The 27983-nt window shown below is 40.2% G+C and overlaps 3 protein-coding genes across 4 annotated transcripts; 2 read left to right on the top strand and 1 right to left on the bottom strand.

Moving 5' to 3' along the window:
- Positions 1–35: 35 nt before the first annotated feature.
- On the bottom strand, positions 36–4090 carry METTL1 (methyltransferase 1, tRNA methylguanosine). The gene is made up of 6 exons (XM_074269845.1): positions 3914–4090; positions 2107–2270; positions 1203–1387; positions 1008–1121; positions 700–801; positions 36–551 (listed from the first exon to the last, which is right to left on the bottom strand). Exons 1-6 carry the CDS (start codon positions 4018–4020, stop codon positions 432–434), a joined length of 792 nt encoding a protein of 263 aa, XP_074125946.1. The 5' UTR covers positions 4021–4090; the 3' UTR covers positions 36–431.
- On the top strand, positions 4074–15281 carry EEF1AKMT3 (EEF1A lysine methyltransferase 3). Of its 2 annotated transcripts, none has more exons than XM_074269840.1 (3): positions 4074–5069; positions 5767–5878; positions 13898–15281. In XM_074269840.1, exons 1-3 carry the CDS (start codon positions 4935–4937, stop codon positions 14278–14280), a joined length of 630 nt encoding a protein of 209 aa, XP_074125941.1. In that variant the 5' UTR covers positions 4074–4934; the 3' UTR covers positions 14281–15281. The 2 variants fall into 2 exon arrangements, with proteins under 2 accessions (XP_074125941.1, XP_074125940.1); XM_074269839.1 differs by having other exon boundaries at positions 5043–5534.
- Positions 15282–16118: 837 nt separating this feature from the next.
- TSFM (Ts translation elongation factor, mitochondrial) lies at positions 16119–27609 on the top strand. The gene is made up of 6 exons (XM_074269842.1): positions 16119–16267; positions 16488–16640; positions 18393–18521; positions 20014–20136; positions 20673–20760; positions 27043–27609. Exons 1-6 carry the CDS (start codon positions 16211–16213, stop codon positions 27447–27449), a joined length of 957 nt encoding a protein of 318 aa, XP_074125943.1. The 5' UTR covers positions 16119–16210; the 3' UTR covers positions 27450–27609.
- The last annotated feature ends 374 nt before the right edge of the window (positions 27610–27983 follow it).

Raw genomic sequence — 27983 nt, 5'->3', positions numbered from 1 at the left:
TCAGCACAGCAAAATAAACAAAAAGTACAATCATCTGGCCCAGCCAGAAATTTGGCTGGCAGTGTAAAATGTTTTCTTATTCCAGCTATACAGAACATATTCTGGCTGAAAGAGCTTCTAAACAATCAATTCCTTCTAATTCAGGAACATTTATCATGTCTTAAACTTGAAATGTGCATTTTCCATCTGCTTTTGGTGAAAATTAGCCTGAAGAATCAAGGAGTCAAGGAAACTTCTCAGAACATCCAGGTCCTTTCCCATATAACGGAAGCTTTCAGGCCTGGAGCAGAAATAGGGCAGCACAGAGATGCCCACAGCCACCCAGAAGATAGAGGAGCCTGTATCACTGCTTCCAGACAGAAGGTTAACAGAGCTAGACAGGGCAGGCCCAGAACACAATGTCCAGCCACAGTGAAGCTAGGGGCTGGCACTTAGGCTTCAAAGTCTTGAATTCTCCGGAAGACAGCTGGAAAGTTCTTCCCCCCATTTCGAAGAACTTTCTTTCCTTCTTCAGTTGAAGTGCCAAGTCGTTCTATAATAGGATCATCGGCCTAGGGGAATGAAAATTCTAGGTGACTCTTCTCTACAGAAAGATTTCTGCTTTCCCACAAATCTCCACCCATCTTCCCAGTATTATACTGGGCTCATGAGATCTCTTCCCCCTTTATTTTGCCCAGCATCATTTGCCTCCCAACTCACCAGTTTGTCCAGCGGCACTCGCTCAAACAAGGGATGCTCTTCGAAGTGAGTGCAGATCCAGTCGTGCAGTTCCATCACATCAGTGATGGTATATACCAGCCCCTGCAGAGACCCCATCCCACTGGTCAGTGACTGGATAAAATTGGGTCTTTACCTCATAAATAGCTGGTAGGAAGCATAAATAAGGTAAGGTAATGATAAGACTGTGGGAAGAAATCCCACCCTTCCACCCCAATCTCTAAGTCAGATAAACTTAAAGTGAGGTCCCCAACATGATCTCTCATCCTTTTCTCTCACCCCACACTGACCCCAAGTCTCAGGACGTAAGCATATTCCGCCAGCAGTGTAGGGCTGATGATTCGCCACTTGTGTTTGGTCCGTTTGAAGTGTGGGTCAGGAAAGAGGAAGAACATCTTTGTCAACTGTGAGGAAGACAGGCTAGTGTGACATCAGCCTCCACCACCAGGCTGGGAAAACTCAGTGTCTCCAGTAACCCATCTCACCTGCCCTTTGCGGAAAAAGTTGGGTAGGTGCTTCATGGCATTGCTACGAAGACAGGCGATGTTCTGGAAGCCACCCCCAGAAGTAGATCGAAGGGCTCGGATCCTATCCTGAACATAATCTGAGACCTTTACCCGGATCTCTAGGCCAAGGATCAGCGTGTTTGGGAACATCGGGGATAGTTCCACTGGTTGAAAATGAAAGGTGCAGAATCATTGCATACTGGAGCTAAGTGGGAAGGAAAGCCCCAATCCAAGGGAGAGATTGTTACCCAGACTAGGAACAGGAAATGGGCCCAAGGGAAATGTTTTGAATGAATGGGGATTGTCACCAGAACCCCAGTGGGAATGAAAAGCTAGAAAGACAGAGCTGGATGCTGCTGCAAGCAAATGGAGGGAAATGATCAGAGATCAGGAATAGTGCAGGTGGTTACAATGTGTAATAGCATTACTAGGACAAAATAAAGAAGAGAGAACAGGACAACACTACTGATGGTGAGGCAAGAAGAGAAGTCTTGAAAGGGAAAATTCTTGGGAGGCCTGAGAGATGGTTAAGGATCACTGGACACAGCGGCTGATCTCTGACGTTCATGTTGACCGACTCACTGATCCGGTACTTGGCAGGTAAGATGCCTCACGGAGACTGTGGTCAGGGGGAGGGGCCAGACAGGTCATCCCTCATTTAGAGAGGCATCTGAGGCAGCATCTTTCTTGTACCTGGCCAAAGGCCATGGGCTCTGAGCGGGGGGTAGATGCTGATGTCATAGAGTCAACATTTGGGTCCGAAGGGGAAAGGCCAGAACTGTAGTCCCCACCAAAGTTGCTGCACAGGCAGAAGTGCCTGGGCCCTTTCAGTCTCACCTCCCTTTTCCCCTGCCCAAGAGACAGGGCCACTTTGAATCGTTACCTAACAAACCACCATAGCCACAGCCTATGTCTGCAAATTCCACTTGGGCCTGAGCTCCCTCTTCTTTCTCATCCTTTGGGTCATCATGGTTCTGGTTGTGAGTCAGTGGGGCAAAGAACTTGGGGTAGAGCTCAGACCAGTCCATCTCCTCTGGCTTCACAGGGCTGTGGAGGGAGGGTGGTGTGAGTAGGGGAGTAAAAAATTGCAGAAATGGTACTGTGGGTGGGGAGAGAGGAAGGTTTCCCACAAACAGTGGGCCCTCTGGTCTCAAGGAGATTCAATGGAAAACACCCTTAAACCCAGTGTGAATCACAGGTTCACTTTGAGGAAATGCACCACCCACACTATGTTGACCTGCTGACCCAGCCATCCTAACGTCTAGCATTTGGAGTGACCACTGGTTAGTCTGGTTTCCTTTTTGTAGCAAAAAGCAGAAATCCCTTTTTTTCTTTCTTTTGTTGCTGTGTGTGTGTGAGAAAGAGAAAGAAAGAGATTGGGGGGAGGAGGGAGGGAGGGATTCAGGGAGGGATGTGACAATGAACTGGAGTCTTAATCTGGTTGTGTTATCTGTTCCATATAAAATTGCTCTTATGGAGTTTATCAGGTGAGGATAAAAGAAAAAAGTTCACCCTGACCTTTCAAGTTTTCCTGCCTCTATCTCCTTCCTCAAACTTCTCTCAGTGACCTTTTATTCCCCTGCAAGGCTGCCAATCTTCTAGAACCTGCTTCATAGGCCACCCCTCCAGAACCTTATTCAATTATCTCTGACAATTTATTATTTCCCCTCTCTCCTCATCAGACTCTCCCCATCACCCCATCAGTCCTCCTTTACCTTACTCCGGGACCTACATGGTGAATCCTCTTGTTTCCTCTTAACTGAATTTGAACTCTTCCAATCTGGTATCTACCTTTAAGCTACCTTTAAACTGAACCATAAAGTACCACAAATAACGGCCCGTTAAAAAAATTATCGGCCTTAACATACAAAGCACTTTCCAACCCACCGAGGTAGGAGGCAAAACTGTATCACCCTTTTGGACACCAGGGGGGACGAGGTCTGCCCTGAAGTACTGTGTGTGTGTGTGCGGGGAGGACACACATTACACTGACTTAACGAGGCGGGAAAGGCTTTGAGCGGCGGTCACTGCCAGGGCCAGTTTAGTTAAGAAAGGATCTAGTATCAGAAAGGTAATAAATATCACTGGGTAATGAAGTTTATTGACCATAGCAGTCTAGGAAATGGAGGAATTAGGAGGGAGCTTAAAGTGTTGGAACAGAAAATTGACTTGTGGCTCTCTAGGTACCCAGAGTTGCTGCGTCTCATACCCCGAGACGGGAGAAGAGGAGGCGCAGCCCCTCAGCTTTAAAGGGCAAGTTCACAGCGCTCCAGACCAAGCCCCTCCCTAGCGCTGAGGTCACGTACGCTGCATCTCTCCATCGCTACGGGAGCCGGAAGTCCGGGCCCAGCTCCCCAGCGCTAAGTTCACTGCATCCCGTCAATGGTATGGGGGAAGGGAGGCGGAGGCCCAGGCCCAGGCCCGGCCCCGGCCCCGGCCCCCGATGTGGAGGCAGGTTCACTGCACCGCGCTATCGCTATGAGGCCTCCTGACCGTGCCTGGGCCCATTCCCCTGCCACCCCCATGGCAGCGGGGCCTCGGGAGCTCCGTGACCGACCACTCCCCGCCTTCCTACCAGGCTGTCTGACCCCCCGGCTCTCTCGCGACCTCTCGGTCCGGGGCTCGGGCCCGAATCCGGAGCAGGTTTCTCCAGGACTAGGGAGCCACTTCCCAGGGAGGGCCTAACTCACTAGCGCAGCGTGTGGTCGGCCATGGGGTTAGAGTGAGCTCGCTGTCGATAGTAGCGCTTCTGGGGCGCTGGGGCCGGGGCTCCCTCGCCGAGCTCAGCATCCTCCATGGCTACGGGTCCCAGGGCTTCCGCGACTCTCACGTGGAGACGCCCGCTTGCCGGCCCGGGGCGCGCGACGATGACGCAAGCATGCGTCAGGGAGACGGGACGCCAGACCACGCCCCTTTAAAGGGACAGGGGCTAAAACGCCTTCTGCGTTTGGCTTTCCGAGAAAGGGAGAATGGCAAGATGTAAGCAAAAGCGACTCTCTTTTAACTTTAAAATCATTTGAACTGGGGCGAGAAGGGAACTAGAACTAAGATTTTTCACGTAACTCACCTCATTTTGGAGTTTTATTTTATAAGATTTTTTTTTTTCCTAAACAAAAGTGTATTTTCATTATCTCTCACTTTTCTCCCCCCATGGAAAAGAAGAGGGACAGAAAAAAAAAACAAACCCCGAAACAAGTAAAAAATTTCCGCATCCACCAAAATAATGCTTTGTTTTGTTTTTTCATTGTGCAGTTGTGTAAGTCCCAAGGAGAGCGAGTCCCTTATTCAAGAACTCACTGATGAGATTTGAACTCAGATCCTCGGACTCAGGAGGATACTACCAGGGCTCTTTCTAACTTTTTGATACAAGTTTGCCACAGCAAAACATAGAATCTGGGTTTGTTTGTTTTTTAACAGCAAGAAATGACTTGAATACTCTTCAGGCCAGGGTTCTTAGTCTGCGAACTTAAAATATTTTTAATAATTTATTTTTTTAAATAATTGTTTCCTTTTAATCTTACGCATTTTGTGCAATTAAAAACATGATTCTGAGAGGGAAAGGCCCCTGCATAGGCTTTACCAGAGTGCCCAAAGGAGTCCAGGACAGCCCCCCAAACTGAGAATCTTTGGGTTAGTCCGATTCTCCCATTACACAGTTGGGAAAACTGAGATTCGGAAAGGTCACGGGGTGACCAAAGTGTCGGAGTCAGTATGGTGCGGAGGTCTGGGCCCCTGGAAGTTCTACTGTCACAACCCCAGGAGGAGTTCCGGCTACTGTCTGGGAAAGCCCGGGACACCTCCCCAGCCCTGCCACGTAGTACGGCATTAACCATTCCAGGCTCGCAGGTATCTGGGCCAGTCCGCGTGCAGACGGTGCTTCAGAGTTTGGGGAAGTGGGGTAGGAGGAGCTTGGGCTGGAGGCCAGGTCTCTTCCACTTGTTCTGCCTCCCGAGAGTGCGGGAACCTCGGAGGTTGGGATGCTGGGGCTCTGATCTCCCCTTCCTCCTAGTCGGAGGCAGCAGGGTCTCAGTCCTGTCCGGCCACGTGGAAGCCTCCCCTTCCTCCTGGGCTCTGCCGCCTCCCGGAGGAGTCTCTCTGGAGGCTGGTGCTCGGCCCCCCGACATTGTCTCCGGGATGTCGGAGTCGGACTCCGATCCAGAGTGGGAGTCGGAGTCCGTGTTCCCTCTGGAGGACGGGCTCTTTGCGGATTCTTACACTGAGGAGACTCAGTTTCACTTCTGCGGTCATGTGCTGAGCATCAAACAGAGCTTCGGGGCTCGGCTCGGGGTGGCTGCGCCAGTGTGGGATGCGGTGAGCTCTCCCGGGGCGTACCGGGCGGTCGGCGGAGGGACAGGCGCGCAGGGGAGGGGGAGCGAGGGGGCACGAGGGGGCTGCAGTGTTTTCATTTCTCTCTTCACTCCGACTCTTCTAGTCGGACAGAGGAAACCAAACGTAGGCACCAAAAGAATTTCCTCTAATTAGGAAAATTCCTCCAAATTTCCAAAAATCTCTCCTGTCTCTCCCCTCCCCCCCCCCCCCATAGGCGCTGAGTCTATGCAGTTACTTCGAGAGGAAAAACCTCGACTTCCGAGGCAAGAAAGTGATTGAACTGGGCGCTGGGACCGGCATCGTGGGCATTCTGGCAGCTCTGCAAGGTAGGGGAGCTGCTATCATGGATCTCATAATTCGAAAGGATCTGAGTTAATATAGTCCAGCTCTGTATCGTGAGGCTGTCTATGTTGTCTTTTGGGGATAGGAGAGAGGGATTCCAATCCGTGATTCCTTCAAGTTAGCCACCTCCTATTGTGGGAGGTCCCTTCACTAACACAGGTTGTCAGCTGAGCTTTAATTTATAGTTTAGAGAGATTGAGTGATTCACCCATGGCTACCCAGCTGTTTGAGTAAGAGGCCAGTCCCCCACTCAATGCTAGTCTTTTCAAGTCAATAAGTATTTGTTAGGTGCCAACTATGTGTCAGGCGCCGTGCTCAGCTCTGGGGATACAAAGAAAGGGGGGGGACTTTTCTGCCTTTTTATACTTTCTTTAAAATGTTATATAATATGACATCTTCCTGGACACTTCTTCATGGTTCACAATGTCAAAAGCTTCTGAAAGAGGCTAAGTAGGAGGTGGACTGAAAAAAAGGTAAGTGAATTTAGAATTGAAGTGATCTCTTGTAATCGTTGAGAGAAGTTTAAATTGAGTAGCAGAGTGGGAAGCCTCATTACTGAGAATTGAAAAATAAGTGGGAGGTGAAGAAATGGAATCCCGTGATGGATTGGAATTTGGCTGAAGAAGGGAGAAAAAAGAGAATAAAGGTTATTAGCCTGAGGGGATGGCAGGGTCAAATGCAGATTTGTTGTTGTTTTAAAATGAGAGACCTAGCTGGGAAGGAGTCAGTTGATAAAGGGATTTTGAAGGAAGGATGAAGCAGGGAAGCACTTACAGGAAGGAATAGGATCAAAAATGTTAAGTAGAAGGACAGTCCTGGCTATAAGAATCTCTTCTTTATTTGAAACTGGTGCAAAGAAACAATGGATGGGAGATGATGAAAAAAGATTTTAAGGTTTAGAGGAAGAAACGGTTTTTATGATATACAGACTAATTTTCTTCTTCGGTTTTTCCAGGTTTAGAAAAAAGACTTAGCAAGTTACATAGTTACCAACTTCATTTGTAAATTCCCCTCAGCCTGCTCTTCAACTTGTCCTCATTTTTAATCTTTTCATTGTGAGCTCTAAATAAATCTAGAAGTATGTTTCTCTCCCTCTTCCTCCTCCTCCCTTCTCCACTTCTCCCTGACTTCTCCCTCTCTTCTTCCTCTCAACATAGAAGACTACTTTCTTTGTAAATTATCCAACAAGCACAAAAGTCTCAAACTCTCTATTTGTTTTTATTCACTTTTTTGACCATTTTTTCTTTTTTCAAGGGATTAACCTTTTTCTAGCAAACGTATTTTCAGAATGCTGTTCTGACCTGTGTTTTTAGGAGGAAAACTAAATTTGTGCTTAAATTTGGTGGAATTCACGTTGCCTGGAGCATCAGTATTCTCTCTTTTTTTGAATTATCAAGTATTTTACTATCTGCTATATTGCTATTATTACTGGCTTGAGAAAATTTCCTTTTATTCATTTGTTTAGCTTGCATTTTTTCTTCCTTTTCTTCAAGATTAGCAGATATAAAATCACTTTCTTTTTTTGCTAAGCTTCCATCTCCATCAGAGAGCTCCTTCTTCATTATAATTGTTCAAAGCAGCACTAGTTCTGTGACTGTGGAAAGCATCTCATCTTTATTATGTTTTCTCTTCTTATAGTTAGCCTGTAAAAGAAACTAGTTCTCTGGTATCATATAGACTAAGATGTTAAACCTGAGAAGTTGAAGAGCTGAAGAGTGATGCCAGGTGGCTCGTGGCACTCTTGAAGGGCTTGTTTTGAAACAAACTGTTAACTACTTGTCCAACCTGATATTTTCCAGATGAGGAGCTGCTCACCGTAGCTTCCATTGCTTTGCTGTTACTGATCTGTTTCTTTCCATTTAATCTTCCCTTCAATCATTATCTTGGCTATCAGTCAGCCTCTCCCAGTATGTTTTCTCTTTAATAAAATTTCAACATATTTCTCATCATATCAAGTAACTTCAGAGGCCCTATCAGTTCATCAAATGTTATTTAATAAATCTGAAAAATATTCTTTCATAGTAGGTATTCATATCTCTTTAAATTTAATCCTTTAATTTTCTAGGCTTAAGTAAATATTGAAATTAATGAATATCAAATTTATTTAAAATGAAATAATAAAACTGATGTAATCATTTATTGTATTTTAGCTGTGAGAATGATCACAATCAAAATTCCTTCTAAACATCACTATAATTACAAATGACTTCTTACTTCTGAAAACATAGTTCCACCATTAGGTTTACAATCTTTGCTTTTGTATATTTGCATTTTTTTTTACTTTGTAAAGGGCTGACACTCTTGAGTTTATGCACTGGGGTTGGACAATTGAGCACTTGAGGCTAATTACTGTTTGGACAATACAGGAATATGCTTGGAAAACGGCCCTTCCCACTATCCTGTGCTGGGCCAAAAGTTTGGTGTATACAGAGAATTGTGGGAGGGACTAGGAGGTGCTGGGAAACTAGCCAGGGTCACTTCTGTAAGAGAGAGGAAGCGAAGGCGGTGTTGAGGTCACAGAGATCCTATGAATCCACTGTCTTCACTTCTAACCACTAAAGACCTAGAATAAAGACTTTTGCTTATCCTAATTCCAGCTGATTCTAAGGTATCCAGGGTGTTAGCTCGATTGCCACATTACTTAACACAGTACTTGGCACATCCTAAGGTTTAAAAAAAAAAATTTTTTTTTTCATTTTAATGGTATATATATTTTCCAATTATAAGTAAAGATGGATTTCAACTTCAGTCCCCCCCCCCATTGATGGGCATCCACTCAATTTCCAATTTCTTGTCACCATAAAAACAACTGCTACAAACCATTTTTGTATAAGTGGGTTTTGTCTCTTTTATGATCTCTTTCAGCAATAGACCTAGTAGTGACACTGCTGAATCAAATGGATATACATAGTTTTATAGCCCTTTGGGCGTAGTTCCAAATTACTCTCCAAATCAGTTCACAATTTCACCAACTATGCATTAGTGTCCCAGGTTTTCCACCCTCTCCTCCAACATTTATCATTATCTTTTCCTGTCATCTTAGTGAATCTGAAAGGTGTGAAATAGTACATCAAAGTGGTTTTAATTTGTATTTCTGTAATCAATCGTGATATAGAGTATTTTTTCATATGATTATAGATGATTTTAATTTATTCATCTGAAAACTACCTGTATTCTTTGACCCTTCCTCAATTGGGGAATGATTTATATTCTTATAAATTTGACTCAGTTTTCTGCATATTTTAGAAATGAAGCCTTTTTTCTGAAACACTGGCTATAAAAATTATTTCTCAGCTTTCCGCTTCCCTTCTAATCTTGGCTGCATTGATTTTGTTTGTGCAAACGTTTTTAATTTAATGTAATCAAAATAATCCATTTTGTATTTCATAATGTTCTCCAAAGTTCTGACAGTTAAAACTATCCCTTGCTCTCCTAATTTGCTTATAATATCATCCTTTATGTCTAAATCATGAACCCATTTTGATCTTGTCTTGGTATAAGGTGTGAGATGCTGGTCTATACCTAGTTTCTGTCATACTATTTTGCAATTTTCCCAGCAGTTTTTGTCAAATAGTGGGTTTTTATCCCAGAAACTGGATTCTTTGGATTTATTAAACACTAGATTACTATAGTCATTGTCTATTGTGTCTTGCTTACCTAATCTATTCCACTGATCCACCACTTTCTTTTCTTTTCTTTTTTTTATTATTATTATAACTTTTTATTGACAGGACAAATGCATGGGTAATTTTTTACATTATCCCTTGCACTCACTTCTGTTCCGACTATTCCCTTCCCTCCCTCCATCCCCTCCTTTAGATGGCAGGCAGTCTTATACATGTTAAACATGTTAAAGTATACAATTTTCTTGTTGCATAGGAAGAGTTGGATTCAGAAGGTGAAAATAACCTGGGAAGAAAAACAAAAATGCAAACAGTTCCCACTCATTTCCCAGTGTTCCTTTTCTGGGTGTAGCTGATTCTGTTCATCATTGATCAATTGGAACTGAATTAGATCTTCTCTTTGTTGAAGATATCCACTGCCATCAGAATACATTCTCATACAGTATTGTTATTGAAGTGCATAATGATCTCCTGATTCTTCTCATTTCACTCAATATCAGTTCATGTAAGTCTCTCCAAGCCTCTCTGTATTCATCCTGCTGGTCATTTCTTACAGAAGAATAATATTCCATAACATTCATATACCACAATTTATTCAGTCATTCTCCAATTGATGGGGATCCATTCATTTTCCAGTTTCTAGCTACTACAAAAAGGGCTATCACAAACATTTTGGCACATACAGGTCCCTTTCCCTTCTTTAAGATCTCTTTGGGATATAAGCCCAGTAGTAATACTGCTGAATCAAAGGGTATGCACAGTTTGATAACTTTTGGGGCATGATTCCAGATTGCTCTCCAGAATGGTTGGATTCATTCATAACTTCACTAACAATGAATCAGTGTCCTAGTTTTCCCACATCCCCTCCAACATTCATCATTATTTTTTCCTGTCATCTTAACTAATCTGACAGGCGTGTAGCACCACTTTATAGTCTTAGTACCAGATGATTTTGATGACTATGTTTTTTATCTGATACAGGAAAACCACTGTCCTTTGCATTTTTTCCTTATTTCTCTTGATATTCTTGCTCTTTTCGTACTACGTTCAGCATCATAGAAGAGAGGGGGACATATACAAGGGATGAAGAAGGAAAAGGACTTGGTAACTAATTGGATATGGCAGAAAGAGTTAGGATTTGAGGATGACACTTGAATAAGGGAAGATAGGAAGAGGGGAAGATTGGGGGATGTAAATATAATGAATTCAGTTTTGGACATATTAAATTGAAAGTCTCTATGAGATATCCAGTTTGAAATAATAGGCAATTTAAGATTTGAGATTAGAGGACAGGAGAGAAGTTAGGGCTAGAATAAGTAGTTCTCAGAATAATTTGTATAGAGATGAAAATTGAATTCATGAAAGCTGATGAAATTGTTAAATAAAAAAGTAAAGAGGGATAAGAAAAGAGGACTTAGGACAGAGCCTTATTGGGCATCCAAAGTTAAAAGAACATTCAGCAAAAGGACAGGAGAACCAGGATAAAGTGGGATAGTCAAACACTTAAGAAAGAGTAGTTGACAATGTCAAAAGCTGCAGAGAAATTATAAAGGATAAAGACTGAGAAAGGGCTATTGGACTTGGTGATTAAAAAAGTATTAACTTTGGAGAGAGCAGTTCCAGTTGAATAGTTATAGGAAGCCAGAATGTTGAGAATGAAAATAGTCTTAAACTTTGCAAAAATTTGTAGCAATTCTTTTTGTGGTAGCAAGGAATTGGAAATTGAATGGATGCCATAAATTGAAGAATGACTAAGTTACAGTATATTAATGTAATAGAATATTATTGTTCTATAAGAAATAATGAGTAGGAAAAGCCTAGAAAGACTTTCGTGAATTGATGTTGAGTAGTGAGCAGAACCAATAGAACATTGTACATAGTTAACAGCAAGATTGTGTGATGATCAACTATGACAGACTTGGTTGGATCTTCTCGGTAATACATTGATCCAAGGCAATTCCAGTAGACTTTAGATGGAAAATGTCATCTGTATCCAGAGAGAGAACTATGAACACTGAATGTGTATTGAAGCATAATTTTCACCTTTTTTTTTTTTTTTTTGATTTGCCTTTTATTTCTCATGATTTTTCCCTTTTGCTCTGATTTTTCTTTCACAAAATTATTAATATGGAATTATGTTTAAAATTATTGTACACATATGGCCTGTATCAGATGGCTTGCTATCTTGGGGAGGGGGGACTTAAGGGAGGAAAGGAGGAAAAAAATTGGAACTCAAAATTTTACAAAAATGAATTTTGAAAACTATCTTTACATGTAATTGGAAAAATAAAATACTACTGAATATTTTTTAAAGAAGAGAGAGAAAATAAAATGGAGTCATTAATTGTAGATGGCTTTCTTAAGAAATTTAGCTCTGAAAAGACAGATGATTTTTTTGACACACACACACAACGTCCCTTGAATATGTCCCCTTTTCTCTCTTAATGTGGCCACTGCTCTAGTTCAAGCTTTTGTTACTTTTTATCTGGATTCTTACAATAACTTTATAACTGGTGTCTTTGCTTCAAGTCCCTCCCATATTCAATTCAGCCATAGTTATTTTCTTAAAGGAAAGATTTGACTTTGGTTTTCCCCTACTTAGTAAATTAGAGTGGGCCCTTCCTATTTCTTTCAAGATCAAATATAGATTGTTTTGTTTTTCATTCAAAGCCTTCACAATTTCCCATTCCTAAAATCATTCCCTTCTCTGCTTCTTAGCACATGTGTCCTTCAAAACTCTGCTCAATATCTACTTAAATGAAGCCTTTCCTGATTTCCCCAGCTGCTAGAGCCTCCTGTCCCATTACCTTATTAATTTTTTTTTTTTGCAAAGGTTTTGTTTTATGCTTATGAAAGGGAATGGCTCTTGAAAATTCAGTTCTTACAGCTACACCCAGCAAAAGAACTCTGGGATATGACTATGAACCACTACATAGAATTCCCAATCCCTCTATTTTTGTCCACCTGCATTTCTGATTTTCTTCACAGGCTAATTGTACACTATTTCAAAGTCTGATTCTTTTTGTACAGCAAAATAATTGTATGGCCATGTATTTAACTTATACTTTAACATATTTAACATGCATTGGTCAACCTGCCATCTGGGGGAGGGGGTAGGAGGAAGGAGGGGAAAAGTTGGAACAAAAGGTTTGCAATTGTCAATGCTGAAAAATTACCCATGCATATATCTTGTAAATAAAAAAGCTATAACAAAAAAAAAAATTCAGTTCTCAATCACAGAGGAAAGGCTAGAAATGAGATTGTGTTCCCTTTATGAAGTTTGAGTTATCATTCAATTGAATCAAGTTGAATAAGATGAAGAATGATAGACTAAATCTCAAGATAGTTTTTAAAAGTTAGGAACTAAACTTCTGACTGGAAGTGCAAAAAAATCCTGGAGCTGAAGAAATAGAAGAAACTGTAAAAATCCAAGTGAAAGGAAAAAGTGAAAAAGTATTGACACAGGGCTTGATATGTCCAGTTTCAGTGTTAAGTCCTTTGCAGAAGCAATTAACACAAAGAAAAGCATCAAGGATCTTTGAATGAGGCTTCTTGGGCTGATCAGGCCTGAGGTACCTCAGCATAGGAGTTTAGAAATTGTATTTTGCTAAATAATTCTCCTGTACCCCAACATAACCCAAAGCAGGTAATTTTGTAATTTTTTTTTCTCCTTGTGCTCCTTCATGAAGTTTGGAGTTTTTTCCTTTGGGCATGTACAGAATTTTGTTTCTCTTTGTCTGTTTTAAATGTTTACTTTTGTCTTTATAAACTGTGGCAATCACTGGCACTTGCTTTTGCAGTCTGTTGATTTGGAATATAGTTGGGTAGGAACATGGCCAACAAAGAGATAGAGATCTAACACTGAAGTGTTTTGCCAGAAAGCAATGTCTCTGATTTTTAGCGAGGGGCTCAGGGCTAACAAAAAGATAAGTAGGCTTGTTCTACTTCCCAGCATGGAGAATGAACATATATAACTGGAAATCTAACTAGGTAGTAGTTCCGTATAGAAGGATGAGGAATAAACAGCCGGGTCATCTCTTAAACATACTATTGTTGTCTTCCCTGATAAGATGTACATTCCTTGAAATCAGGGAGTTTCATTTTTGTGTTTGTAAATGTAAAAATGTCTCATCTGTAAAATGATAATAATAACACTTACTTTACAGAGCTGTTTCAAGAATCAAAAATGATATGTGAAATGCCTTTGCAGTCTTTAAAATGTTTTGTCAGTGCTACTGTCTGCCATATGTACATTGAATTTTGAGAGGCAGTGTGGAGCCACTTTTCTGAAGGTGTTGAGAACTGAGATTTTCCTAGACATTTCTGAATAATGATCCATCAGCTGGATCTCAGACCTCACTTCTGTTTTGTATTTTTCAGGGGGAGATGTCACCATCACTGACCTGCCTCTGGCTCTGGAGCAGATTCAGGGAAATGTTCAAGCTAACGTGCCAGTTGGTGGGCGGGCACAGGTCCGGCCTTTGGCCTGGGGGCTAGACCAAGGAGTGTTTCCTGAAGACTATGACTTAGTGTTAGGGGCTGATATTGTGTATCTGGAGCAGACATTTCCACTGCTCCTGGGAACCCTTAGACATCTCTGTGGACCAAATGGCACTATCTATCTAGCTTCCAAGATGCGAGAAGAGCACAGGACAGGGAGTTTCTTCCACGATATGTTACCACAGCATTTTCAGCTGGAGCTGGCGCAGCGGGATGAAGAAGAGAACATTAACATATATAGGGCTACACACAGGGGAGGCTGAGAGACTCCTCTGTACCTCCATAACTGGTCTTCTTACCTTCTGGTCATATACACATTCCTCTGATTACTCCTCTTCCTCTTTGTATTGGGAAGAAGTGAAGAAGATTAGCAAATGGTGAAACATGAATAATGACCAAATGTGACAAACCGGGATTCCTAGGCCTTGGGCGAGGTGTTCTATGCTTTCATTTCCTTGCTTTCTTTGATTTTGTTCTCCTCATCCTACTAATTTTTCTATTTTTTTAAAAACTAAAACTGAGTATTATCTCAATGAGGTTAGTGGCAGTGCAAAGAGTTGAGGTGTGGGAATCCCCTTCTGATGGGTGCAGGATCTTCCTGAATATGAACCCGAAATATTGAATGGCAAAAAGGAACTTTGTTGTTTCACTAACAGGCTCTCTATCTCTTAGCAGGCAGATTTCTTAATGAAGAAATCTTGCAAAGAGTGGGTGGCAAAAACCTATTTTATGAGCAAATCTTGGGACAGTTTGAACTGATTATCGGACTAGGATCTTTCAATTGAATGAAATTACTTTGAAGGCTTTTTCAGCCTAAATTTGAATGGGGATGTGGCTGTCTATGAGGGGTGATTTGCCTTAGAATGGCCCAGCCTGGGAAATATTTTATCTCCTAGACTCTGTGGAGCCCTGGATACCAGGAATCTCCCTTTGACAGATCACAAGGGGACATAATTTTAGAGTGACTATTTTACAGAATAAAGGGAACGCCTTTCACACCCCAGTCAATCTCAGCCCTAATGGGATAGCCTTCTTAAGGCTCCCAATTCCTGTTCTTGGAGGTGGGGGCTGGTTGGGGAAAAGCTTTTCCCTGAAGCTTTTTGGAGGGGAAAGTGAAGGAATTTTTATGGACGATTGTGGGTGATCAGCAGAGTGATTCCCTCTGTTTCTTCCAGAGTAAGCAGGGGCTTTCTTCTTTTTATATTTGGAGCCTCAGTGCTTTGCACATAATAACCAATTAATAAATATTCATTCATGTTCTCAATTCTGTTTTGTTTTTGACTTTTTGTTATTGTTTTGGTTTTTTTCTCTTGCTTTTTCTTTCTTTTTTAATAAATAATAGAAAAAAAATCCATCTGCATCTAAGACTAGACTTTAGAAAAAAGACTCAGTTTTATACTTATGACACAGGGGGATAGAGTACCTAAGCAGAGTAAGCTTCCCTTTTGGGGGGGTGGGATAGTTAGAGTAATGTAGGCCTAGCTCTTCCTGAGAGAGGCTTAGAGGCTTTCTTTTTTTTTTTTTTTTTTTTTTTTTTGAGGCTGGGGTTAAGTGACTTGCCCAGGGTCACGTGTTAATTGTCTGAGACCAAATTTGAACTCGGGTCCTCCTGAACTCAGGGCTGGTGCTCTATCTACTGCGCCACCTAGCTGCCCGAGTGGTTTAGTGGAAAGTGGTTTATAAAAGTACCTACTATGTGCCAGGTGCTGTTAAGTACTGGGGATACACAAAGCTCTTAAGGAGCGCAGTGCCTGGATCTGTCAAGGAAAAAGGTAACTTTTTAACCTGGGGTTACTCATCTATTTGCAGTGCATTGTAAGCAAAGTGTTTTAAGTGCTGCATAAAAGTGAATTGTTATCTCTGCCCGCAGCATTCCCATTTTTCCCTGGAGGGAGCCTTAGGATTGCATGGCCGTCAGCCTGGGCAGAGAAGTCACCTTGATGACGTGACCCATGCCCTTTGCAGGAATCCTTCCTTGCTCGATTTCCTGTCCCCTTGACTGCCCCAAGAGCCGGAGGTCTCCCGGCCGACAGGTGGCGCTGCTTCAGCTAGCGCTAGTTTAAGGCAGGCTCTGTGGGTTTGTCCCAGCCGCCGCTCCGTAGTTCCTCGTCTTCCTTCGCCCCACTTTCCCACGGGCTTTTTCCGGGCGCATGCGTTCTGGGGCAGTCGAGTGCTGCCGGGACGGAGAAAATCATGTCCTTCTTTAGGTCCCTGCGCCTTTTCCAGCACCTGGGGTCCCGGAGCAGGCCGGTAAGGGGAGGAGGTGGCGGAGCTCGGGACCTTCCTGGAGTCCAGGCCGCCCAAGCTCTGTCCTCACACCCCTTCTCCCTCCCCAGACTGATGCCCTCCCGCCTGCCCCCCCTTCCGCGGGCTGCCCCTCTCCGTTTCCTCTCGTTTCTCGCCTCCCCGCCTCATCTCCCCACTGCCCCCTCTTCCTCACCTTGTGCCTGTGCTGCTCCGCCCTCCCCAGGTGCCCCTGGGGTCGCGTCCCCTCCACGCGGGTGTCGTGGGGTCCGAGGCCGGGTCCAGCAAGGAGCTACTGAAGAAGCTGAGGCGGAGGACGGGCTATTCCTTCACTAATTGCAAGAAGGCGCTGGAGACCTGCGGGGGCGATCTGGCCCAGGTGAGGGAGGCGTGCCCCCCCGGACCGGAAGGGAGACAGGCCTAGCTCCTTAAGTTTAAACAGTCTCGTGCGCATTTGGACCCTTCGGTGGGTGTCCGCTGGCAAACCCGGCCGGCCGGCGGGGCGGACCCGAAATCGGGCCTCCGCTTTCAGAGAAGTTCGGTGAACCTATGGAGGCCTCCTTTTTATCCTCCTCGCCTAGTGCAGTGTCGGCCGGAGCTGGATAATGTTCGCTGAATGAATGACCGACTAAGTCTTCTCAGGGAATGTGGCTAAATGCACGAAATAAAACACGTTGCATGTCAGGGAAACCAGCTGTGTTTTGTTCAAATTTTAGAAGTTTTAACAATCTTTTCTTTTTTTCCAAAATTTAAGCGACTAATTTAACAAATAGTTATGTTGTGTGGCCGAAGTGTCCCTCAGTCACGCCTCTTATTCTTTCAATAAGGCATTCAACAAATAAACAGGCGAGCTGTCATGTTCCGGGCTTGGGGTGGCGTTCACTTCTGGGGACACCACCCCAGCAGGAACAATGGCAGCCAGCGTGTGTTCGCCTTCTGAAGTGGGCCAAGGGCTTTAGTCACGTCACCTTATTTTATTTTTTCTTTCTTTATTTTTCTTTTCTTTTTTTAACATTTTTTTTTTGACAGACATATGCACGGGTAATTTTTTACAACATTATCCCTTGCACTAACTTCTGTTCCGAATTTTCCCCTCCTTCCCTCTCCCCTATGGCAGGCAGATGGCAGGCAGTCCCATATATGTTAAATGTGTTATAGTACCTCACCTTATTTTATTTTATTTATTTATTTATTTTTTTTTTGAGGCTGGGGTTAAGTAACTTGCCCAAGGTCAAGGAAGTGTTAAGTGTCTGAGACCAGATTTGAACTCGGATCCTCCTGAATTCAAGGCTGGTGCTCTATTCACTGCGCCACCTAGCTGCCCCATGTTGGTAATAAATTTACAATTAAGGCATCACTGGCAGTGTTCTAAAAAGACTTTCTCAAGTGTCATATCACTCCCATCACCTTATTTTAGATAGGAAACCTAGGCTGTGAGACTCTCTTGGTTAGCATGTTAAGGATTAAGGGCAGGATTTAAATGGGTGTCCTGACTTCAGACTTAGCCCTCTACCCGCTATACCAGTGGTCCTCAAACTTTTTAAAGAGGGGGCCAGCTTACTGTCCCTCAGACTGTTGGAGGGCCAGACTATAGGAAAAACAAAAGTTCACACTGTCTCCGCCCCTCATCCCATTTGCCATAACCCCGTGCCCCTAATAAACGTCCTTATGTGGTCCAAGGGCTGTAGTTTGAGAACCCCTGCGTATAGCAAGCAAAACTTATACTTCCTTAGCTTAGGGAGAATGGAATTCAGGACCACTGCTAGCCCCCAGTTTCCTAGTAGGAAGATACCTTCGTGCCTCTCAAGTAGTAAATTCTTTTGAGTTGTAGTAGGAGCCGATTCACTTAACTTCCCCGAGCCTGTTTTCTCCCCTGTAAAATGATCATTAATACATCCGTGAGGAACAGCTTTATTATTTTTGAGCTCCTAATTCCCTCCCTCCAACCTTCCCCCCCACCCATTGAGAAAGGCAAGCCTTCTATTAGTTAAACATATGAAGTCATGTAAATAATCTGGGGTTCAGAGGAAGCAGAGAGAATTGGAAGACAAAAGATTTAGAATTTTGCAGCTCTGGAATTCTATGTGAGACGTGCTGTTTTGGTGTGTGTTTTTTCTTTTCTAATCTGCAGGCAGAAGTTTGGTTACATAAGCAGGCCCAGAAAGAAGGATGGAGCAAAGCTACTAAACTTCAGGGAAGAAAAACTAAGGAAGGATTGATTGGGTTGTTACGGGAAGGGAATTCAGCTGTAATGGTGGAGGTGAGCCCCTCTCATGCACCAATTCTAGGAATTTTATTTTATCCTCAAATATCTGAGTCTTCTGTTTTGGATGGAAAAGGTGATAAACTCTAGAAAAGCTGTCTAATAGTGAAACTAAAGTAAGAAGTAATCAAAAGTTATTAGTAGATATGGGTCTCAGTGATAGGTGGTATTTTATAAAAATGCACAAAAGTATGTTGAAGAGGCCCTCGTATTTTGTATCTCTCCTGTGCACTTTTATTCTAATTTGTCTCTTTACCTCAGAGACGAAGTATTGTGATAGCAATCTACTCTTGGAGCCAAGAAGAATGGGAATTCAGGTCCCACTTCTGACTCAGACTGACTGTGCCTTTGGTCAAATTGCTTGAGATAATAAGTTGCAGAAAATGTGTTGGCCTACTTATATTGAGGGAATTTCCTCACTTAAGAGTTCTCTTTGCCAATGAATTCTTAGCTCTAGCCCTCATTTCACTGTTTCCTACTTCATCTTTATATTACTGGTATTAAAGGTAGTTCCTTGCTCATACGATAAGTATTCCATACTTTTATCTTCGTCATTGTCATTTCTCCTCTTGCCAATCAAAGTTTCACTATAACTTAGCAATTGTGTTGAAGGGATGTTTGGCTAAAAAATTCCTTGCCCTTCAGCCAGTCTGGTCCAAGTTTAGTTAGTTTGGTCCGTGGACAACAGACAAATGACAGACATCACTGGCCTAGACATGAAACCTTTCCAGATTGTGTGTAGGACTTTGCAGAACTTTTGTCTTACTGGCTTAGACTTAAAGATCTTTGTGTTAATTCCATGCTATGTTCTGATTAGGTCTTTAATGATTTTCTCACATATATATGTAAATGTTTGAATTGTTAATTCAATATATAGGAATTTAGTGCTTCTTTATCTAGTCTTGAAGGGTTTTCTGAAGAAGTTAGAAATTTGTGGATTAGCTGATGTAGAGAGGGTAGTAGCCATGGAAATAGTTGGTGTTATTGTAGATAAAAGAGAAAGGAGAGAACAAGCTAATTGGTTTACAAAAGAGGAAATACAGTTAAAGGGAGAAGGTCCATGTTGGTAATAAATCTTTATTTATTTATTTTTTTCCTGAGGCTGGGGTTAAGTGACTTGCCCAGGGTCACACAGCTAGGAAGTGTTAAGTGTCTGAGACCAGATTTGAACTCGGATCCTCCTGAATTCAGGGCTGGTGCTCTATCCACTGCGCCACCTAGCTGTCCCCATGTTGGTAATAAATTTACAGTTAAGGCATCACTGGCAGTGTTCTAAAAAGACTTTCTCAAGTGTCATATGTTGCCCAACCCAGTATGACAAGAACTGCTTAAGTTTCTGGCCTTCCACTAGTATGGGAATGGCAATTTGAAAGATTCAGTTGTGTCTAAAATACAGCCTAACTTTGCTCTAGTTTGTATTAAGTAAACCTATCACATTTTTATGAGTTTGCTACTAACCATTGCTTACATTGTGAGCTTCTGCTTACAGGTGAACTGTGAGACAGATTTCGTTTCTAGAAATTTAAAGTTTCAACAACTAGTCCAGCAAGTGGCCCTTGGAACCATGCTGTACTGTCAGAGTCTGAGGGAGCAGCTGTCCACATACAGCAAGGTAAGTCAGCCAGCACCCACAGTTCAATTCAGATTCTGCATTTAAAATGAAAAGAGGAAGAAATTGCTAGACAGATTAACTGACACTTTTTTTTGTCTCAGATTGTCTCATAAACAGAGACAAAGAGAATAAAATGTTAGTGAAAACTGAAAATATTTATGTAGAGAAAGGTGGGATTTTATGAGAGTATGTAGCACAGGCAAAGGAATATGAATTAAGAGTCACATATGGCCCAACTCCACTTCTCTTGGTACCAGTTTACTTTTATAAAATTGCTCTGCATGATTTCTGAGATCCATTTGAATTCTGAAATTACCTTAGAATCCTTCCTGAGAGTAGCAGTTCATATTCCAAAGGTATTAACATTCATGATAGAATAGAATGCATGTAAAAATATTACCAATATAATAGAGATAATAGTATTAATATAAATTTATACTTAAAGATCTGTAGTTACTTTATTTGGAAAAAAATAGTATTGTCAGGTAAGCTTCATTTTGCAAATTGATCTTTATTTTCATTCTGTGGATATTCAGGGTTTTCTAGAGACAAGTGAGCTTTCTCAACTTAGAGCTGGACCTAACAGAGAAGGCTCTCTCAAGGACCAATTGACTTTATTTATCGGTGAGTATTGACAGTAGACTTCAGACTGAAGTTGAGAATAGAAATCAAAAAGTGATTACCACTAGGCAAGCTTATTAAAAAAAAAAAAAAAAATAGAATTTTTCAAAACATCAAAATTGTAGTAATGGGGATAAAACTATAAGATATTCAAACTTTTACATATGTGAATCCATAGGCATTTAATGGCCTAGTTTTTTTTTTTTTTAATTTGTTTGTTTTAATTTATTTTTTTATTATAGCTTTTTATTTACAAGATATATGCATGGGTAATTTTTCAGCATTGACAGCTGCAAAACCTTTTGTTCCAACTTTTCCCCTCATTCCCCCCTCCTCCCCAGATGGCAGGTTGACCAATACATGTTAAATATGTTAAAGTATATGTTAAACAATATACATACAATATATGTATACATGTCCATAGTTATTTTGCTGTACAAAAAGAATCGGACTTTATAATAGCGTACAATTAGCCTGTGAAGGAAATCAGAAAAGCAGGTGGACAAAATTAGAGGGATTGGGAATTCTATGTAGTGGTTCATAGTCATCTCCCAGAGTTCTTTCGCTGGGTGTAGCTGGTTCAGTTCATTACTACTCTATTGGAACTGATTTGGTTCATCTCATTGTTGGAGAGGACCACATCCATCACAATTGATCATCATACAGTATTGTTGTTGAAGTATATAATGATCTCCTGGTCCTGCTCATTTCACTCAGCATCAGTTCATATAAGTCTCTCCAGGCCTTTCAGAAATCATTCTGTTGGTCATTTCTTACAGAACAATAATATTCCATAATATTCATATACCATAATTTGTTCAGCCATTCTCCAATTGATGGGCATCCACTCAGTTTCCAGTTTCTGGCCACTACAAAAAGGGCTGAGTGGTCTAGTTTTTTGAACAAAATATACTTCTTTATAAGGAAAGAATGATAAGTTAGGGTGTTGTAGGCGTTTTTCTAGTGAGTTTGCCCAATGCAGATTGCTGTGGTGTTGAGGGGAATTTTGGTTTATCTTGCTTTTCCTTTGTGGGGAGTAAGGGTGTGGGGAAGATGGTTGTAGAATCCTGGAAACCAACTGTTCCTCTGAAGTTACTGCTAGTGAGAACAATTCTTTTTACCAGATTGTCTCACACTGTCTGCAAACTATTAGTGAGTCATATCAGGAACCAGGTTGGGCAGAAGTTTAGGGGTTTGTTAAGTAATTCTGGAAGAATCTGGGTTTTTTAACTTTGTCTTTTTTTCTGGGGAATTACTGTAACTATTAAGTAGATTTCTTGAATTGTTTTCATTTCTGGATATCTCTCTTTTTTAAAATACCCTTAATATATAATTCTCTATTGTAGATATATTTATGTATGTTTATGTTTTCTTGAATAAGTAAGAAGTAATTATTCTTATGTCTTTGCTTTCCATCTCTTTCTCCCTTTGGTTCTTTTGTTTCTTCTTTAGAGAGTAATATTGATAAAAGGGTTGTTAATGAGTAACTTTGGGGAAAAAAGTTTTTTATTAGAGAACATATATTGAAAGTGTTGGGTAAAATGAAGTTTGGGATTTTCTGGGATTTTTGCTATGCCCTGCTATACTACTTGGAGATTCTATTTAAAGTGAAGTCATGCAAAATATATTTCCATATTAACCATGTTGCCGAAAAAAAGGGCTAAGTGAGGGGGAAAAAGATACATCTCATGCTCCATTCAGAATTCCGTCAGTTTTTGTCTCTGGAGATAATCATTTTTCATCTTTAGTCCAAATGATTGGACTTGGATGACTGAATTGATCAGAATAGCTTAAGTCTTTCACAATTGATCATTGTTAAAATATTGCTTTTACTTTATACAGTATTCTCTTGGCTTTGCTCTCTTCACATTGCAATAGTTCATGTAAGTCATGCCCAGTTTTTTGTGGCATATCCATTCAATTAACATTTTTTTTCTCTCTCCCTTCTACACAGCAAGCAACCCATTATAAGTTTAATATATGAAATTCTTTTAAACATATTTCCATATTCATTATGCTTCATTAGAAAAATCAGGTCAAAAGGGGGGGGGAAATGACAAAAAAAAAAAAAAAACAAACAAATATCACCACTGCCCAAAAAAAAAAAAAAGGTGAAAATACTATGCTTTGATCCATATTCAGTCCCCATACTCCTCTTTCTGGATGCAGATGACTCTCTCCATCACCAAGTCTATTGGAATTGCCTTGAATCACCTCATTGTTGAAAAAAGCCGTGTCTATCACAGTTGATCATCACAGTCTTGTTATATTGTGTACAATGTTCTCTTGGTTCTACTCATTTCACTTAGTGTCAATTTATATAAGATTTTTCTGAAATCAGCTTGCATGTCATTTCTTATGGAATGATAATATTCCATAATATTCATATACCATAATTTATTCAGCCATTCCCCAACTGATGGGCATCCACTTAGTTTCCTGTCCCTTGCCACTACAAAAACGGCTGCCACAAACATTTTCCTCTTTTATGATCCCTTCAGGATAAAGATATAGTAAAAAAAGTGCTAGATCAGAGGGTATACACAATTTGATAATCTTTTGGGCATAATTTCAAATTGCTCTCCAGAATGGTTGGATCACCAACAATATAATGGTGTTATAGTTTTCCCACATTCCCTCCAACATTTATTGTTATATTTTCCTGTCATTTTAGCCGGTGGTACCGCAGAGTTGTCTAATCAAAAGTGATTTAGAATATTTTTTGATATGACTAGAAATAGCTTTAAGTTCTTCCTCTGAAAATTGTTCATATCTTTTGACCGTTTATAAATTGGGGAATGGCTTGTATTCTTATAAATTTGAGTCAAATATAACAAATATATTTTAAAATACAATAAAACTTTTTTTAAAAAATTAAAAACTATTCTTCACTAGTTGGCTGTACAAAAACTGAGATAGGCCAGATTTGGCTTGTGGACTCATTTGTCAATACCTGTTCTTCATATTATGTATTTGTGTCATTTCCATATATATTTTGGTTATGAAACCCAGGTAATATTTTATGTATACTTTTTCATATTCTAATATTTTATAATTTTTCATTAATTTTAAGTTTTATATAGTCAGAATTGTCTAAGATAATTTTGTCTATTGTTTAAGAATTCTTCTTTAATCATAATTTTGAAAATATCTCATTTTCTGTCTTTAAGTGGTGCGATCACTATAAGTTTTTTCAAGAGGGAAAGAGCACTAAAAACACTTGTTTGTTTTTCCTGCTACTCTTGTGTATTTTAAATGTTTAATTGATAATCTCTTTTTTTTGTATTTTTGTCACTCCATGTGTCCCTTCCTCCTTCCCTCCACCCCACTCTGTACCCTTAACAGCTTCTCCTTTTTCTCCATGAAATCTTTCCCTTATAAGAAATAAGTATAGACAAGCAAGAAAAATTCCCATCTAGGGCATATCTTAAAATGTTATGTCTCATTCAGCATCTGTGGTCTATCACTTCTTTGCTAAGAGATAGGAAGCTAGTATCCTTACTCTACTGGAGTTGTTAATGATGATTGCATTAATCTAATTTTTTAGTATTTCCAAATTGTTTGCTTTTAGGGTGGTGTAATCATTGTTTAAATTATTCTTTTGTTGTGTTTTATTTTGGTGAACATTAGTTCATGTAAGTTATTTTTCCCCCAGGTTTCTGTAAATCCTTCCCTTTGGGGATTTCTGGTGATGCACAATATTCCATTACATTAATATACTATCATTTGTTCAGATATTTGTCAGTTAATGGACTTTCACTGAACAAAAGGTCAAGAATGTCAAGAGGATTAATGAAAGAAAAAAAATGCAAAGGAAAAGTGGCCTAGCTGTAACAGACTTTAAAACTATATTATAAAGTTTCAGTCATCAAAACCATTTGGTACTAAGAAATAAGAGTGGTGAACCAGTAGAATAGATTAGATACATAAGACACAATAGATAATGACTATGGTAATCTGCTGTTTTATAAGCCCAAAGACTTAATTTCTGGGATAAGAACTCACAAAAATTGCTAGGAAAACTAGAAAAGAGTATGGCAGAAACTATGTGTAGACCAGCATCTAATATCCTATACCAAGATCAGATCAAAATGGGTTCTTGATTTAGAAATAAAGGATGATATAAACAAATTAGAGCAAGGGATAGGTTTATCTGTCATATCTTTGGAGAAAGAAGGAAATTGTGACCAAATAAAAATAGAGAGCATTATGAAATGCAAAATGGTTAATTTTTTTTTACATTAAATTTAAAAAGTTTTACACAAATAAAATCAGTGCAGCCAAGATTAGAAGGAAACAAAGCTGAGAAACAATTGTTACAGACAGTATTTCTGATAAAGGCCTTATTTCTGAAATATGTAGAGCACTGAGTTGAATTTATAAAAATACAAATCATTCCTCAATTGAGAAATGATCAAAGAATATGAAGATAGTTTTCAGATGAAGAAATTAAAGCCATCTATGTAATCAAATGATAAAATGTTCTAAATCACTATTGATTAGAGAAATGCAAATTAAAACCATTGTCATACCTTTCAGATTCACTAAGATGACAGGAAAAGATAATGGATGGAATGTGGGAAAACTGGGACACTAATGTATTATTGCTGGAGTTGTGAACTGATCCAGTAATTCTGGAGAACAATTTGGAACTATGCTCAAAATGCTGTAAAACTGTGCACACTCTTTAATCCAATAGTGTCCCTCCTGGATGTGTATCCCAAAGAGATCATAAAGATGCGCCATCCCCCCCCCAAAAAAAAAAAAAAAAAAAGATGTAGAAGCTCTTTTTTTGTGGTAATAAGGAATTGGAAATTTAGTGGATGCCCATTAATTGGGGAATGACTGAATAAGTTATTATGCTATAGGAATATAATGGATACATTTGTTCTATAAGAAATGATGAGCAAGATGATTTCAGAAAGACCGGTGCTGGAGTGACTCAGTTGTAAAAGAACTGATGCTAAATGAAGTGAACAGAACCAGGAAAACTTTGTACTCAGTAACAGCAACACTGTGTGATGATCAACTTTGATAGTCTTAGTTCTTCTCGGCAATACAGTAAACCAAAGTAATTGTAATAGACTTTGGATGTAAAATGCCAAGTGCATCCAGAGAGAGAACTATGGAGATTGCATTTGGATCAAACATACTATTTTTACTTTTTGGAGGTTTGTTTTTTCTTGTGGTTTTCCCCTTTTGTTTTGACTTTTCTTTTACAACATGACTTAATATGGACATATATTTAAAATGATTGTTCGTGTATGAACTATATCAGATTGTTTGCTGTCTTGGGGAGGAGGGATATATAAGGGAAAGAGAGAAAATTTGAAAATCAAAGTCTCACAAAAATGAATGTTGAAAACTATTTTTACATGTAATCGGAAAAATAAAATAGTATTGAAAAGCATCAAAAAAAGGGGGGAGCTTCCATCTTGTTTCCAGCTCTTTTCAACCACAAATATAAGCTTTAAAAATGTTTTTGTACATGTTTTCCCCCCTCTCTTTGAGCTTTTTGAAGAATGTGCATATAATATTGATATCTCTGGTTCAGAAGTCATAGTTTAATTCCATATTGCTTTCCAGAATAGTATGACTAGTTTCACCAGTACTGTTATGTGCCTGTTGTATAGCTCCATTAACAATTGTCTTTCATTTTTTTTGTCATTTTCCTTAATCTGATGGAGGTGAGATGATAGCACTGAATTGCTTTAATTTGCTTATCTTTAGACATAGTTGTTAATTGCTTATATTTCTTTTTTTTAAGAAGTATTTTTTTGACTGATTAGTCTTTAATGGATCATTATATCTCTGTATTAGTTCTTTATGTTTCAGGCTTTAGAGAAATTTGATGCAAAGATTTTGCTCCAGCCAACACTTCTCTTTTAATTCTTATTGTATTGATTTTGGTAATTTCTTTTCAGTTTTATGTCATGAAAGTTACCCATTTTACTTCCTTTGATTGATCCACTATTTGATAAAAGTTTCTAACCTATGAAAAATGTGTCATCTCATTCTTTCTTTTTCTTAATGATATAAAATCACACCAAAGGTGATTTCAAGAGAATAAGAGCCCCATTAATGTAGGGAAGGGTGATAATTTCAGGAAAAGCTTTGCCTCAGAGATGGTGCCTGAACCAAGCTGTAAAGAAGGCTAGGAATTCTGCTAGATAGAAGTAAGGAGAATATATTCCAGGTATGAGTGGCCATATGTGCAAAACATGTAGAGATCTCTTCTGTGTGTGTGATACATTTGATAGCTCTGTTTGTTTTGTTTTTCTACAGGCAAACTGGGAGAAAACTTGATTCTTAAGCGAGCTGCATGGGTGACTGTACCAAATGGATTCTACATTGGTTCCTATGTACATGGAGTGGTGCACAGTCCCTCTCTCAGTAACATGGTGCTTGGGAAATATGGTGCATTAGTCATCTGCCAGACATCTGAAGAGAAATCGAACCTTGAAGACGTTGGCCGCCGACTTGGTCAGCATGTTGTGGGAATGGCTCCTTTGTCTGTAGGCTCAATGGAAGATGAGCCTAGTGGAGAAGAGGAAACAAGGATGCTTGCCCAGCCCTATCTGCTAGATCCTAGCATCACGCTGGGGCAGTATGTAAAGCCTAAGGGTGTGTCTGTGGTAGATTTTTTGAGGTTTGAATGTGGAGAAGATTTAGGGACTGCAAAAACAGAATAAGCTTCCTGGACATTCTGGACCTTAAAAATACATTAACTGAGTCACTCCACATTCTGAGGAGATTGGTTTAATCATTGTTTCAGTAATACATCTGATTTTGTGGTAAAACTGAAAAGATTATTTAATGCCGGAGCTCTAAATAAAGATACTTTCCTCCTTAGAGAATCTTGCCTTCTTCCATGTTTGTAAGATTGTGGGTTTAGCTTTTTACATTGTGAATTTGAATCACTATGACAATGACAACTCCTCACTGAGCCCATTAAAGAACAAGTAGCTATATTGGGAATGTGAAGCGTGAAGCCTTTTGACTTGGAATTGCTTATGTCTTACATTCAGTGAAATCATGAGCTTTGTATGTTTTAATTCTGCTTTTCCCCTGGCCATTTCCATTCGTTTTAGCTCCAGTAAATTTCCCCAAGCAAATATCTTAAAGGAAGCTTGCCAGAAATATACCAAGGACACTGAGGTGCTCTCTCCTTCACCTCATTAAATATATTCATCTTAAGTTCAGGTAACATCTTTTTGTGGGCTGCC

This window comes from Sminthopsis crassicaudata, chromosome 5 (genome assembly GCF_048593235.1).
Source record: "Sminthopsis crassicaudata isolate SCR6 chromosome 5, ASM4859323v1, whole genome shotgun sequence".
Taxonomy (NCBI): domain Eukaryota; kingdom Metazoa; phylum Chordata; class Mammalia; order Dasyuromorphia; family Dasyuridae; genus Sminthopsis; species Sminthopsis crassicaudata.
The sequence above is the reverse complement of the archived record's forward strand: the minus strand, read 5'-3'. Positions and strand labels throughout refer to the sequence as shown.

Excerpts from the sequence above, each read along its gene's own strand:
- METTL1 (XM_074269845.1), bottom strand. The coding sequence starts at position 4,020 with ATGGAGGATGCTGAGCTCGGCGAGGGAGCCCCGGCCCCAGCGCCCCAG. Across the intron at positions 1,388-2,106 it reads TGGCTATGGTGGTTTGTTAG|TGGAACTATCCCCGATGTTC; the intron begins GTAACGATTCAA and ends ATTTTCAACCAG. Across the intron at positions 1,122-1,202 it reads ACTTTTTCCGCAAAGGGCAG|TTGACAAAGATGTTCTTCCT; the intron begins GTGAGATGGGTT and ends TCTTCCTCACAG.
- EEF1AKMT3 (XM_074269839.1), top strand. The coding sequence starts at position 5,358 with ATGTCGGAGTCGGACTCCGATCCAGAGTGGGAGTCGGAGTCCGTGTTC. Across the intron at positions 5,535-5,766 it reads CTGCGCCAGTGTGGGATGCG|GCGCTGAGTCTATGCAGTTA; the intron begins GTGAGCTCTCCC and ends CCCCCCCCATAG. Across the intron at positions 5,879-13,897 it reads CATTCTGGCAGCTCTGCAAG|GGGGAGATGTCACCATCACT; the intron begins GTAGGGGAGCTG and ends TGTATTTTTCAG.
- TSFM (XM_074269842.1), top strand. The coding sequence starts at position 16,211 with ATGTCCTTCTTTAGGTCCCTGCGCCTTTTCCAGCACCTGGGGTCCCGG. Across the intron at positions 16,641-18,392 it reads GCGGGGGCGATCTGGCCCAG|GCAGAAGTTTGGTTACATAA; the intron begins GTGAGGGAGGCG and ends TCTAATCTGCAG. Across the intron at positions 20,761-27,042 it reads CCAATTGACTTTATTTATCG|GCAAACTGGGAGAAAACTTG; the intron begins GTGAGTATTGAC and ends GTTTTTCTACAG.